The 14,864-nt window shown below is 35.8% G+C and overlaps 1 protein-coding gene across 4 annotated transcripts in view; it reads right to left on the bottom strand.

Annotated features, from left to right (window-relative positions):
• Positions 1–12,246, bottom strand: part of LOC149836541 (putative LRR receptor-like serine/threonine-protein kinase At1g07650) — a 31,238-nt gene extending 18,992 nt beyond the window's left edge. For all 4 annotated transcript variants that reach the window (XR_016431805.1, XM_090005418.1, XM_090005417.1 and 1 more), the window contains exons 1-4: positions 11,628–12,246; positions 10,031–10,202; positions 1,190–1,261; positions 558–626 (exon numbers count right to left, since the gene is read on the bottom strand). Coding sequence is in view for 3 of the 4 variants with exons in the window: in XM_090005418.1 (XP_089861544.1) it covers positions 558–626; positions 1,190–1,261; positions 10,031–10,202; positions 11,628–11,766 (452 nt within the window). In the remaining variant the exon portion in view is untranslated. The remainder of the gene's footprint in view (positions 1–557; positions 627–1,189; positions 1,262–10,030; positions 10,203–11,627) is intronic.
• Between the last annotated feature and the right edge of the window lie 2,618 nt (positions 12,247–14,864).

The following is a 14,864-nucleotide window of genomic DNA, read 5'->3' on the forward strand; positions in this document are numbered from 1 at the left end:
GATTCCGTGCCACTTCATGGCATTGTTCTGTCTTCATATCAGGTTGTTTATACAGTTACTTGACACCAAATAATAGATCCATCTTTTAAGGTGAATAACACAGATAATATCTTTCATATAAGGAACTTATATTGAGGTTTGGCGTAGTGGGATGGGACCTAGGCCGCTAGGCAGGTGGTTTAGGTTTAAATCCTATGGGCGTCACCCCTTGCGCAAGCCGAAGCGTGGTGACTCCCAAGGGGCAAGGGTAAGCCCACAGAGTTTTAAGCTGCCAGGACAACGACCGTAAGTACAGCAGGCAAAGCCAGTGTGGCTAGGTCTCTGATCCTGAGGGTGGTTTCTCTGTGTAAATATCAAAAAAAATATAAGGAGCTTATATTGGGACTCAATTCAAATAACAAAACTACAGAAAAATAGTATGGCCAGATTTGCAGTTATCATAAAGATAAAACAAATACAGAAAATGTACACTTCAAAATAGTGTACAGGATCCTATATAATTATGTATAAATGATTTAGAATAAGTACAGAAGGCATTAATTGTGACTTGAACTTACAAAATAAGCAATGGCAAGGACGCCCAACTTGCTGGAATGGTTCCATTAACATAATTAAGTGCTAGGTCACTGTAAGATAAAACATCAATATTAGCCAGACATGCAGACACTGAGTTCAATACATATGGCATGATTGGTCTACATTTCACAGATATGAATCGGATAAATGGGATCCAAGTAGAGAACATTTGAGGATTTGGATGAGATTGTGAGCACTAGTTGTTTAACCAGCCGGACATGGATTTGGGTTGCAAATAGAATTTAGATGTGGATCTAGGTCAAAAATCAAGCATAAGTTTTTTGGTATCTGATCCTGATCGTCAAATTTAGCCAATAAGAGACAATATACTACAATTTTTCATATCGATATCCAAAAGCTTCAGGATCTGGACCTATTTTTATCTAAAGTAGATCCATCCTAGAGGATATGCCTTCAAATCACTAACAGTATGCAGTTTACGTCCAGATACAGGTCCACTGGATCCCGTTAATTAACTGCCCTACAAAAAACACATTTTTTTCAGCAGAAACATTTCTTTCACATCTATCTTCTTGCTTGGAGTAGCTATCATAGTGATGAAACCTACACATTATAAAAAATACTATCCTATCAAAATTCAAGAATTGCTTACAATTTGTTTAGGAAGTTTAGCTTGTTCAACTCCTCTGGAAGCACTCCTGTTAGATTTTGGCTCTTCAGTTCGCTGGATCATACAAAACAATATAATATATTTGATTAACACCACACAGGAAAGAATAAGTATGACAACTACTGATGTATTGTACATACATACTAACAAACATATATATATATAGAGAGAGAAGGGAGTAGCTGCCTACGGCAGCCTGTCGTGAGCGAAGGGGGGTTTCCGAGTTGTTTTTCCCAAATCTGACCATGCAGATGCATTTGGCATAGTCGATTGACTAGGAAACGACACTTGGATAGTGTTTTTTCGATAAGAAACATGATTTAAGCCTTGAATATTTATGATATTTATAAAAAATTTACACCGTTGATTTTCAAACCTTATAAAAACCTACCTGTGTGTTGGAATTGAATGATGCAAGAGTCCATTCCCATAAAATCAAACATGTGGAACACATCTGTACGGTCATATTCTAAGAAAAACATGGAAAAGAACCCTTCAAAGGCCCCATAGGCAGCGGAAGGCGTGGATTGTTGTAGGCAGCTACTCTCTACTATATATATATATATATATATATATATATGGGGGGGGGGGGGGGAGGACAACATTGGCTAAATTAGAGTCTGTTGTACTTACTAGTAGAAACCACCTGTTTTTCACTTTTTCATGATAATCTGGGGAGCAAACCTTATGGATATCATCCACATGGTCTGTTTAGTCAACAACAGGCTTTGGATATGTCCCATTGTATTGGATAAGCAGGTTTTTAAAAACTTCAAAAATCAATGGTACACAATTTTGTCAAAATTTTACAATTAAGAAAACTATTTATTTACATAGAAAGAACTCAACCCAAAGTATGATTCTTAATAAATGAACCACACTGAATGCATCCGTGAGTTCAAAATTGAGTATATGAAGCTCACATCTGAGTTTCGGTTAAAGAGTACAGTACATCCAAATGTAGCCTCGGTGTGTGTTTCTGTAAACATTTGCTATTGATGGTACAGAACTATCAAGCTGGAAATCTTAGGCACAAGCTGCATCAGTTCAATCTGACCACGTAGATGCGCACAACATAGTTTTGTTTGATAGGGATCACACCATGGTTCATGTTTTTCCGATATAAACATATGATTTTTTTCATAAAATTTTGGTTAATTATGGGCCATTGATTTTGAAGACATTAAAAGGCCAGCTTGCATGTTGTGAACACATGATCCAAAACCTGTTTTCTACTAAACAAATTTGCAGACCAAATCTACAAGATCTAATTTATAAAAAAGAAAATCAAAGAAACAGAAAAAATGCTAATTCACATAAATAGTATGTTACCTTCAATAGTAGCAACATATATATATATGGGTAAATATTGGCTACTAATGAAGGTAAGAAACTAATGAGTAAAATTCACATTTTTCTTCAAAAAATTCTGATTTTTTGTACATCAAATGTTACGGATGTGATCTACATGGTTTGTTTAATAGGAAAGTTGTTTTCAATCATGTGATTATGACAAGTAATTAGGTTTTAAAGGGGTCCAAAAATCAACGGTCCACAATGTGCCAAAATTTCACATTTTTACATCAGAAAAGCACGATCCAAGGCTTGATTCTTAGCAAACAAACCATGTTGAACACATCTATGTGGTTAGATTGAGTCAATACAACTTGCACCTATGATTTCTAGCTCATTAGTAGCAAATATTGTAAGGAAACAAGGAGTCTTCACACACCTCACTCGGCACAAATCACACCCATTAAGGGCTTATGAAGAACGCAATCACAAAGTGCACATGCACAAGTCCACTATAGGACAATCCAAAAAGCACTAAGGCTTACACAAGCACAAGAGTGCATATAATATCAAAAGAGAGACAACACTTAAAAATAATGAATTTATTCATTAAGGAGCTTCAAAGAAGCTTGCAAATACAAGGGGCCTTAAGCCCTTATTTATAGACAAGAAGAGGCTAAGAGGGAGACTCCAAATAGACTATTGGGAGTACTCCCAATGACTATATGGAGGCATTTTACAAGAATGCCCTTACACCAAGAGATAAAATACAAAAAATTAAAAGAAGAATAAAGAAAAACCTATTTTCTAGCATGTACAAAATGCCCCTAGTGGGCAACCTAAATTACATTATTAATTATAGTTATATATACGTATATCTTGAATATATATATATGGAATTATACATATAACTTAACACCCCCTATCAAACTTACGGTAATGTAACCGTAAGTTTGCAAATACAAAAGAACCCATGTCTTTAAAAATCTTCATAGTCTCCATCATGTTTCTTCATTAATTCCTTCCATTGAATGGTATATAGAGTCCAGTGTTGTGAGAGGCGTAAGCCTCAGTACCTGAAGCATACGCCTCAGAGGCGAGGCGCACGCTCAAGGTACTGAGGCGCACCCTCAATACCTGAAGAGTAAGGTTAGTTCAAAGTGTGGCTTAATGAAGTTTTTTTTTGTAGTTGGGTCACGTGCGACGTTTTAATGAGCGCACCCGCCTGCACCATGACGGTTTAATGAAGGTTATTTCACTGAAAGTGTCTACTATCCTGCGAGTTGCTGATGCATTTATCACAATGTTTGTTTATAAATATTTTTCATATTCTGCATTAAATAGGATTGTACTTTCCAATATCTTTTTCTTCTGAAACAGATTTCGAACACAAACTTGTTTCGGTGTTGTTCATGTGCCTCAATCTATTTATTTCAGAAATTGTAGAATCTGATTTGCATTTACATGAGAATCCTAAATTTAATCAGAATCAGTTCCATCATTTAGTTTCTGAATATTAAATATGAATTTGTGAAGTCTTTGCGTGTGCTTATCCAAAAATTAATTTTACAGAAGTGGGAGAATTTCAAAATTGCAAACGGATCCGATTAGATAAACGGTTCGGCTTCATAAGCTCAAAATTTAAAACATTACTTTAATATTTAATATGATTTTGATGCCTTTAATAGTGTTTCACTAAAAATGTAAGTTTATCTATCAATTATCAAAAATAAGTTTTATTAATTAAAAATGAAAAATCAATGTCCTCTTTAATATTATATATTTTATTATTTTGATCATGAAGCTTACGCTTCAACACCTCGAGGCTTACGCCTCGCTTCATAACATGCTCAACGCCTCGCTTCGCCTCATCGCATTTAACAACCTTGATAGAGTCTTCAATATTTTTGTTCAATCATTTGCTAAAAAACGGCTCTTCAATCCTTGGAAACCTGTAAATAGATCAACAAGCCAAATAACCCAACTATACAAAAGAACATATATATCATAAAAAGAAAGAACATTTTAAAATATTATTTATTCAAAAAATATATTGATATTATGGAAGGAGGCATGCTCATAAATCATAAATCACTTTAAACATTCATGAAAACATTTAGAAAATATGCACAATACCCCAATACTTCGAAATGCGAAAGTAAAACCTACTAGAAAAACTTCATAGTCATGCATAAGATGTGAAAAACTCAAGAAACAGCCAATAAGAAAGTTAACTTTAGGATAATCAATACATATATTTATCAAGAAAAAATACATTAATGCATGCAAGACATGAAATATGATTTGTCGAGTAATATTAATACCATGAATAAATTACTCACAAAAGGCGTTTAACTCATAAACTTCCACAAAGAAGAGTATTTGACTCATAAATAGATTTTCTTGTGAGAACAAGTTATTTTTACACAATAGAAAATACAAGAAGTAATGTGTTTAAATCATTCAATAAAGGTTAAGATAGGACAAATATGACCGACACGGATCAATCAAACATTATGTTTTAAAAGCAACTAATGCATATATGAATGAATAATGTAATAGTTTAGAACTTTAGAGCCAATAAAAGAGTCACTTATGGACCAATTACAATAAAACTTTTTCAAGAGAAAATAAATTATAAGAAATTTAAAATTCCATAAATATCATGAAATAATATTTTACAAATAGTAATATAAATGCAAAACATACAAGATAGCCAATCATGAAACAAATTTAAGTATCCTTAATCATGCAATTAAAGCATATTTAATGCAAAATGCATGAAAATATTTCAATAACCATTTTCATATAAGGATAAATGAGTAGTAAAAATTCAGAAATTTTTGTGGAGAGATTTAAAAATCTCATATAATACAATGAATGATGTTTAAAAATCTCAACAATAGTTTGATCATCACAAGCAATCACCTTACTAGACCTCCAAACCTCAAAATTTAAATGTATCAGCTACTAGAACAAGAGCACAATTACAAATGTCAGCAACAATCATCTCTGTGACTATGTACAAGCAATACAGGGCTCCCTGACAATACAAATTAAGAGATTAATCACAAATGTCAGCAACAATCATCTATGTGACATGCACAGGAAATACAGGGCTCCCTGCAGTTACAATCCACAAGAAGTGCACATAACTCACCTAACAAATGATTGCAAAACAGTAAACATCAGTTTCAACAGGTGCACATAACTCACCACACTGATAATCAAAAATCTTTTTATAAACAATATCAATTTTAACGGGTGCACATACCTCATCATACTGATAATCAATGTCTCTTGTCTACATAAAGTGACACTTAAATAACAGGCATAAAAATGAGAAGTCACTTAAGGTAAGAAAACCTGTAATGGAAGCACAGTAATGTCGCCAAAAAGAATATCGATTTTAACAATCCTTCAAAACACTATAGTTTCAAACAATAGATTGTCATCACAGATAAATAGAGTTATAAGCATCCATAATAAAAGCAATGGTCAATCAACAAATGATTAGAGCTAAACCACAAGTTAATAATCTAAACTGACATAAAACGAGGTGCACACAACTCACCCCAACAACATCTCTAAACAAATAACAAGTTCAAGAGAATGATGCATCATATAAAATTTTGTGATGGACAATCCAGATGCAACAATAGGCAATACATACATAATTCAATTTCCAAATAGGTGTGAGTTCATATCAAATATCCGATTTGAAAAAACAAGTTTCAAATCAATTCCAATAAAGTTAAGTAAAAACCTTGTAAAGATTTGTGCAATCATATGCACACAAGATACTAATTTATAATTTTTCATAAATCTTGTAAGTAAAGACAATCAAGGTTACATCAATAACAATGAAGAATGAGTATGACCAATATAAACAAGCTATATAGAGAGATAGCTCAATCTAGATTATAAGTCTATTATGAGATAACAATGGTATACAACATAAAAGGGGTCAACACTTACAAAGGTTCTCAACTAACCATACACAAGACCAAGAGCATACCCAAGCACAATCAATCATGGATACTCTCAAATAGATTAAAATTCATGCATATCCAATAATCTAATAACTTTAAGTCCACATAAAATCCACTATAATATTTAATATTTTATAAATAAAAAGAACCGTTAATCAAAAAAATTAGTGTTCATTAAAGATCCAAGTGGACAAGCACAACAAGTATCCATTAGGGGCACACCAACAAAGCCCACAAAGGGGCATCCATAAAAGGTTCAAGATGAAAATTTTATTTTTTCAACAAAAAGAAGAGGCATAGAAAACATACAATCATAGTAATTAGAGTCCTTAGAAACTACATACTTAGAACATAATTTTTAATATATTACAAGAATATACACAAATAATTATAAAGACATTAATATACCCAAAATATACTTTGAATTAATATGCAACAAAATGAAAGTCTCCAAAGATGTTCACTAATGAAAGGAAACAAAGTCCTCCAAAAGATATTTACCAAAACAACAAAGTGGACACTCAAAGAGTTCCACCAAAGTACGAAAAGAACATTCACAAGCCACAAAATGGGTTCACACTAAATCACCAACAATGGACATTCAAAAGAGTTCTCAAAAAACCACAAAAAGGTTCACTCACAAACACCCACTAAGGGGTACAAGAAGAAGAACAAAAGATAAAAAATATTGATTTTATTGATCATAACATATGCATAAACCATTAACTTGTTTTTTTAAAAACTCTACATAGATTTCAAAGATGCCTTGACATATGCATGAAATTATCAATAATCATAAAAGTGTTCAATTTTTTTTTCAAAAATATATATACTTTGAATGAATACGTGCACAAATTTACTAATAAATGTACACGAGAGCATAGAAAATATATATTTTTTGTAGAAAAGTAAAAAATAGAGGATTTATCATAAAGAGCTCAACAATATGCTACTTATGAGTTAATATCAAAACACAAACTCTAGTTTCAATTTAATTTTTAAAGAAAACACATTTTGCACGCTTAAGAAATAACCATAATATTTTAAACAAAATTTTCAAAAATATATAAATACCTTTTTAAAGACAGAGAACTAAAAAATAGTCATATATATATAAGGATTTTAAAATACATACCGAAGCCCACATCATGCAGCTCTATTTAACTTGAAAGATTATAAGAGAGAGAGAGAGAAAGATGTAGACAATAAAACCTCTTGGGCACCACAATCACCATGACCACACGAGTACCACGATCACGTGATGATCATACTTCAAAGGTTCAAGAATAACCTGGCTTTGATACCATGTAAGGAAACAAGGAGTCTTCACACACCTCACTCAAAAGGCACAAATCACAACTACAAATGGTCCAAAGCACAAAAACTACTATGGGCTTATGAAAAACGCAATCACAAAGTGTACATGCACAAGTCCACTATGAGACAATCCAAAAAGAACTAAGGCTTAAACAAGCACAAGAGTGCATACAGTATCAAAAGAGAGACAACACTAAAAAATAATGAATTTATTCATTAAGGAGCTTCAAAGAAGCTTGCAAATACAGGGGGCCTTAAACCCTTATTTATAGACTAGAAGAGGCCAAGAGGGAGCATCTAAATAGACATTGGGAGGCTCCCAGCGATCATATTTGTGACCGTTGGGAGTACTCAAATATGACCGTTGGAAGCCTCCCAACATCTATTTGGAGGCATTTTACAAGAATGCTCTTACACCAAGAGATAAAATACAAAAAAATAAAATTAGAATAAAGAAAAACCTATTTTATAACATGTACAAAATGGCCAAAATGGCCCTAGTGGGCAACCTAAATTACATTATTAATTATAGTTATGTATACATATATCTTGAATATATATATAATTATATATGGAATTGTACATATAACTTAACAAATATTTTTCTTATCTTTTCCGTGCAAAAGACATTGTTTAGCGTCAAAATCACACAAAAAAACCTTTAGCGGTAGTTTTCGACCGTCACTAAAGGTCCGTTTTTCGACTGCGGCGGTCAAAACTGCCACTAACGTCCCTAGGGACGCACGCATCATTTTTTAAAAGACGCTTTGGCGGCAATTTTGACCGCCGTTAAAGGTCCTAATGGGAAAACAAACTTTTAGCAGTGGTCAAAAATTGTCGCTAAAGGTCTTTTTGCACGATTTTGATGTTGAACAACATTTTTTGCGTGGAAAAGACATTGAGCGTCCATCACTTGCAGCAGCATTCCACTCGTAGATGCACACCATCACTCATATATATATATATATATATATATATATATATATATATATATATATATATATATATATATAGAGAGAGAGAGAGAGAGAGAGAGAGAGAGAGAGAGTAGGGTGTAACAGTGGATGACATAGGTCATCCACTGTTAGCAGATGTGTGCCCACTGCTGATCGTGGGCATGTTTTACACTTAAAAGGTTTTTAGCGACGGTCCTAGACCGCCGTTAAAGACGGGGTTTTCCGCCTAGAGACCGCCACTAAATGTAAAAAAAAGAAGAAGAAAAAATTGCATCGGACATGCTGGGCGCGTCCAACATGAGTTCGACGACCCAATCGTGTGTGTATATATATATATGCATTAAACTAATTATGTTTAACATTATATAGATTCAATAATATTAGAATAACTAAAATACCCATAAAAGTAATGCATTTTGAAAATGTATGGTTATTTTTTAAGGTCAAAAAGGTAAATTTGATAAATTCATAAAGTTACTTTTTTTTAAAAAGGTGTTTGACTTTTCAATTTTCTCCAAGTTCAAATTAAAGACCTATAATGCTAAAAAAGATAGCCATGCATTTAAAAAAATGCCACAATTTTATGAGTATTTAGTTATTTTAATATAGTTGAATCTATCTAATATTGAACACAATTAGTTTAATGTTAGATTAACCCATGTATAAATATATATATATATAGAGAGAGAGAGAGAGAACACAAGTATATTTGTTGTGCATGCCTCTGTGTGTATGTGTGAGCACGTCTGTGTGTATATAGTTTATTTAACATTAAACACTTTCTATTGACTTCAGAATTGTTCAACTAGCATAGGATTACCAAACGATCCCTAAAGTGGTGGCACATTAAAAACTTGGGTTTTTTTTTACAAATTAGTTCTCACCTTATTCGCCGGACACGCGATCAAACACACCCTGACGTTAACAGCCGTTCCTCACCACTGCAATTTGTCCATGAGGTTAACGTTTGCACATTGGTCGCTTTGGTTAACAGCCGTCCCTCAACCCTTATAGTTGCATGTTTAAAATTTCCGTTTATTCCTTTTAAGAGTGGATCATGTCTTCTTTTTTGGAGGAAAAAAGTAAAAAATCAAACAAAATTTTGGAAAAAAGTGGCAAAAGATAATTTATCATTTTAATTTGATAGAGTGTAACCACTAAAAGGGTATTGGAGTAGTTTGGTGATTATGCAGTTGAATAATTCTAGAGTTCATATATATAAAGAATTTAAATTTGGATAAATACACAAGCACAAGTAAACTTACATGCTTACTACGTGGCAGACGGTTCCATTCGTAAAAGAGCAATCGCATGTAACATTGTTCCGATGCGCGTAGTCCGCATCAGGCGTGAGCCAACCCGAGTTTCCAGAGCATGGGTCCACACTAAAATCCCAATCCTTTTTCAACTTGCTTGCAATGGCCTTGAGAGCAGCAACTATTCAACAAAACGAAGTTGTGACAATCGTCGTCAGATTGCGTTAATGAGAGCAAGGGATAAAAATCAAGGGATAAGTCATTGCTTATCCCTTGAGCCACCGGTTTACACCGTGGGAAAAGCGACCTACAACAGGCTTAGCCAGCGCCACTAGGTCTCTGATCTCGAAGGTGAAAAGACAAAAGTTGTCAGATGGCATTGCATGTACACAAAGACCATAGCACATTACGAACTTGCATGATAAAAAAAAAAAAAGAAAACAAACAAGCAAGAAAAAAAAATCGTAACTACGAAACGTACAATACACGACGAAGTTTATTACTGTTCGTACGATTCCTTGCATTTATTACTATTTATCTTTTGTAAATACAATATTTTATTTTGTAGTGTTTTAAAAAAAAAATTTTTTTTTTTTAATTTCAACCCAATAATCATGTAGGCCAACCCTTAATAATTCTGCCTCATTTATTTTTTTAATTTATAACTCCAAAAAACCACACCCAGCATGAAGACCTGGTCGTGATGGCTCAGTCCTATTGTTGTCATTCCGGCAAAGTAAAATTCCGACGCTAGGACCCTGCCTCAGGGGCTATGCTAAGCATTGGCATGCGCAGAGGGCGACCGACGCCCATGAGAAGAAAAATAAAAAGACTCGTCATCACGCACTTTGACGGAAAAAGGCGTCGCCTTCTGCACCATCTTTTTCAAAGGGACAAAATTGAAAGATGATCACGGCAGAGGCAGCGCTGACGGTAGCACTGCCGGTGTTGCCTTGGATGTCGTTCAAACGACACCCATAAAAAACAGTGAACAAACTCATTGTGAGCCGTTCATTTTAAACCATTCGGATGCCGTCAATCCGAAACACGAACGAACGACATCGAAAAAAAGGAGTGGGGCCCAACCAAGTGCCGGGCATCTATTCGTTTACGCTTTAGACGCCGTTCATCTTGAGATCAACGGCATCCTCCGTCAGAGCACACTTTGACCTGATCCCCGTCTCGATAAAATTACTAGCGCTACCGTTTCCCAGGCGAACTGCGATCTACCAAAATGACAATTCTACCCTGAAACTACTCAAATGATAGAAATGCCCTTAGTAAACCAAGAAACGACACCAGAAGAACGAAGGCTCTGCCGGCGATTCTTCCACGGAGAGATTTTCCACGAGGACTAAGCTGCAATCCTACCCAATCATTCCAACTAAAGGAGACTAACGCGGGTGGAAAAGAATTTCGCCGATCGGAGGCGAAAAATCCGTTCGCTTCAGTGAAAATCTCAAATTCGTAGCAGTTTCTTCCAAACAACTCGTTAATGAAAAAGAAAGACAAAGAGGTGGAAACTTTTCCCCAGCTGTAACTTCAGCTCAAAAATAGAACAAAAAGAAGGAAAAAAATCAGAAAAATTTAGGGAGAAAACTCTTACCTTCGCTGTCGGGGAGTTTCGCGGCCTCGGATCCGAAATTCTTATTCGAATTCGCAGTGAGAAGCAAGAGGAAAACATAGAAGAAGAAGGGTGAAGAGAAGAAAAGCCTCGAGGGAGAACCGTTGTGAATTCCATCCATTTTCTTCCTTCTCTTTCACCGATCCTCCGCCTTCTTCATACGAATCGATCCAGCGATGGGAAATAAGAGAACAAAAGAAAAAGGGTTCTTGCAAATTAGGAAGCAAAAAAGTGGTTTTCGTTTGGGATCTCCCCGCTTTTTTTCTGGTTATTGTAAGAGCTCAGAAGCCTCGAATATAAAGAGAAAAAGAAGTACAAGGCGTCGAGTGCACGGATTCAGAGGATATCAAGTAGAGAATCACTAGGCGAGACTCAGGGGCGTTTTTGGAAATACCAAAGAAAGAGGGTGAAGAGGTGTAAACGCCGAAACGCGATCGCGTTCAGTCTGATGCGGGCATGATTGAGACCATAATTACAGTTACCGTAAGCTTCTTGTTACGTGGGGGAGCTCACTTTCGAAGGAGACATCTCTTGGCTTTACTAAAGAATGAAAAGCTTTGAGAAAGCTAGTTCCAAAATATAAGAAACTCGATTCTCTTATTGGGAAGCCGGCTTCTCTTGGTTTCACAAATTAATTTTCTTGGGCTTTCTTAATGTTTTCCTCATGCTTCTTGTCACCACTTTCCACTGCTTATTCTTCACTTCCAACATTTCTCCTGTTAAAAAATTATTTTTTCTGTAATAAGCTTATATATTGGTTTTATATAATTTTATATTTGTGTTTTAATCATTTCCTATTTGCTTTTCTCCGTTTTTCATATTGTTTTTTATGTTTTCGTTTTTCATGCACTTGCATAATCACTTTATAACCGCATCCTGCTTCATACTACGTTTTAACCCTCGTTTCCCCGCTTCCGCTTCACGCATCACTTCTCTTATCTTTGTTAGATTCCAGAGAAAAAATAATATTAGATCCATATGTGACTGCTTAAATAACTCATAGGATATACTCATAATCAGATCCGGATATCCATCTATATAGAAATCTGGATCTGATTGTAAATTGGATGATGTTTATTCCATTGGTTCCGAAGTAAATGAGTTTAGATTCGACCCAAATCCAAATATTGACATCTGGTTGGGCATTTACAGTTTTCAAACCTTATCCTCAAATCTTGGGGTTAGGGATATCAATGGATCGGATACTATCCAATATCTGACCGGATCCGACTTCATTTAGTCAGACCAAAACCATATCCGATTATGATCGATGAATATGTGGATTTGATGGATATCCAAATCCGTTTACATGTAAAAAAAAAAGTGAATTTGGTATGTCCTTTTTATCATCCAAGTCTGAGTCCGAATCCATTTAAGCAACATCCAACTAATCGAATCTGGTATTGACCACATGGTCCACATCCTATCCGAATCCAAACTGTCTGCATCCCTAATCGAAGTCGAATGAGATTGCTGGATGATTGGGTCCCAATCCGCACTATAATAATCAAGGGGTCTTGGGTTTAAATTCGAAGAAAGTTATCACCATTTCCCTACTAAAAAAGGCCACATACTACCATAGTTAGCAGCGTACTATCTAGCAAAAATTATAGGCGCAATACGCTCCGTTGCAACCAAGAGATCTTGCGTATGAATACCACAGAGTTATCCCCATTTGCCTATTTAAAAAAAAAAGAAATAAAGGAAAAAAAAACCCACATGCATGCTGCCATAGTTAGCATCATACTATCTAGCAAAATTTATAGGTACCAACTTTGATTAATTTACCCTTAAACGTATTGGACATGATCTGTTTTTCAAGAACTGTATTTTCAATTGTCTTGCTTCAGTGTGAAAACCTGGCTTTTTAAAATATAATTTTTCGTTGATTTTTTAAGTTCTTTGGAAAAACATGTTTAGTCATTCAAAACGCAGAATCTAAAATATGTTCTTTACAAAATGAACTGTGTAGATCATAGTTTATTTTGTAAAAAGAAAATAAAATTAAATATTGTAGATCATATTTGTAGAGCTTGGTTCACAAGACATATGGATGAGGTCTACTAACTAGGAAAATGGGGAGCTTTATTAACAAGACAATAGTTGTTCCCTTGCGACTTACAGTGTACAGTTGCGCTAGAGTCTGTTTTGCTTTTGTTGAGTCTGATGTAAGCTGCCCGGTTCAGGTGAATCAATACCCCGAAGGGACAGCCCGTATACTTGAACTGTAATCGCCTGCGGGCAAAATTGTGAATGAATTAAATGCGTTGAGCTTTCTTTTGTTCACCCTCATTGTGATTGCTTCTTGTGATTGCAATTTCTCTCCCTGTATTCTCTCTTGCTCTCTTGCACTCTGATTACAAGCTTCCGCGACCGGCAAGCGAGCTGACGAGTAGGCTTGCGGCGGTAAGGAAGGACCATCGTGCCGCGCTGGCCCATTGAAGGAAATATGCCCGTGACAAGTGGTACCAGAGCCCGTTCTCGTGCTGGGGAAGGGACTCCGGAGTCGGTGTCGACAGACACGCCGACAGGCTGCGATTTGTGAGCAAGACATCGTGGCGCCTTATCAACACTTGCGCAACACCAAGGGCAAGGCAGTTGCCAGAACTGAGGAGATGGGTTCACCTCGGGGCCAAGAAGAGTTGACTGCAACTGTTAACAAGCTGGTGGAAGATGTGACTTCGCATGATGAAGCGATTTCACGCGCATGTGAATCATTCAATGGATTGAATGATGTGGTGGCGAGCCTGCAAGAGCAGGTGAACTTACTAATGGGGCAGGTCACTTTGTTGACGACTACAGTGACCGATCTTGAGTTAAGGAACCGTACGTTGCAGCGGACGGTGACCCTGAATGGCGGAAATGGTGAGAGACCATCAAGGATTGATGTACCTAGACCAACAAAATTCAATGGTTCTCGCGACAGCAAGGCCATTGAGAACTTCTTGTTCCAAGTAGAAGACTACTTGGATATCCAGAATGTGACCCTTGAAGATCTGAGGATCAAGGCTGCAGCGGCCTTACTTGATGGTGATGCTATCGCTTGGTGGAGGCGGAAACGCAATGACATGGAGAGGGGTCAATGTGTGATACACACCTTTGACGACTTCAAAGTAGAGTTGCGCAACTACTTCATGCCAAGAAATGCGCAGAGACAGGCTTACCGGATGGTTCGTGAGCTCAAACATACTGGTTCGTTGCAAGACTATGTCAGAACGT

The sequence above is a fragment of the Nuphar pumila genome, chromosome 5 (genome assembly GCF_984573655.1).
Source record: "Nuphar pumila chromosome 5, dmNupPumi1.hap1.1, whole genome shotgun sequence".
NCBI lineage: Eukaryota > Viridiplantae > Streptophyta > Magnoliopsida > Nymphaeales > Nymphaeaceae > Nuphar > Nuphar pumila.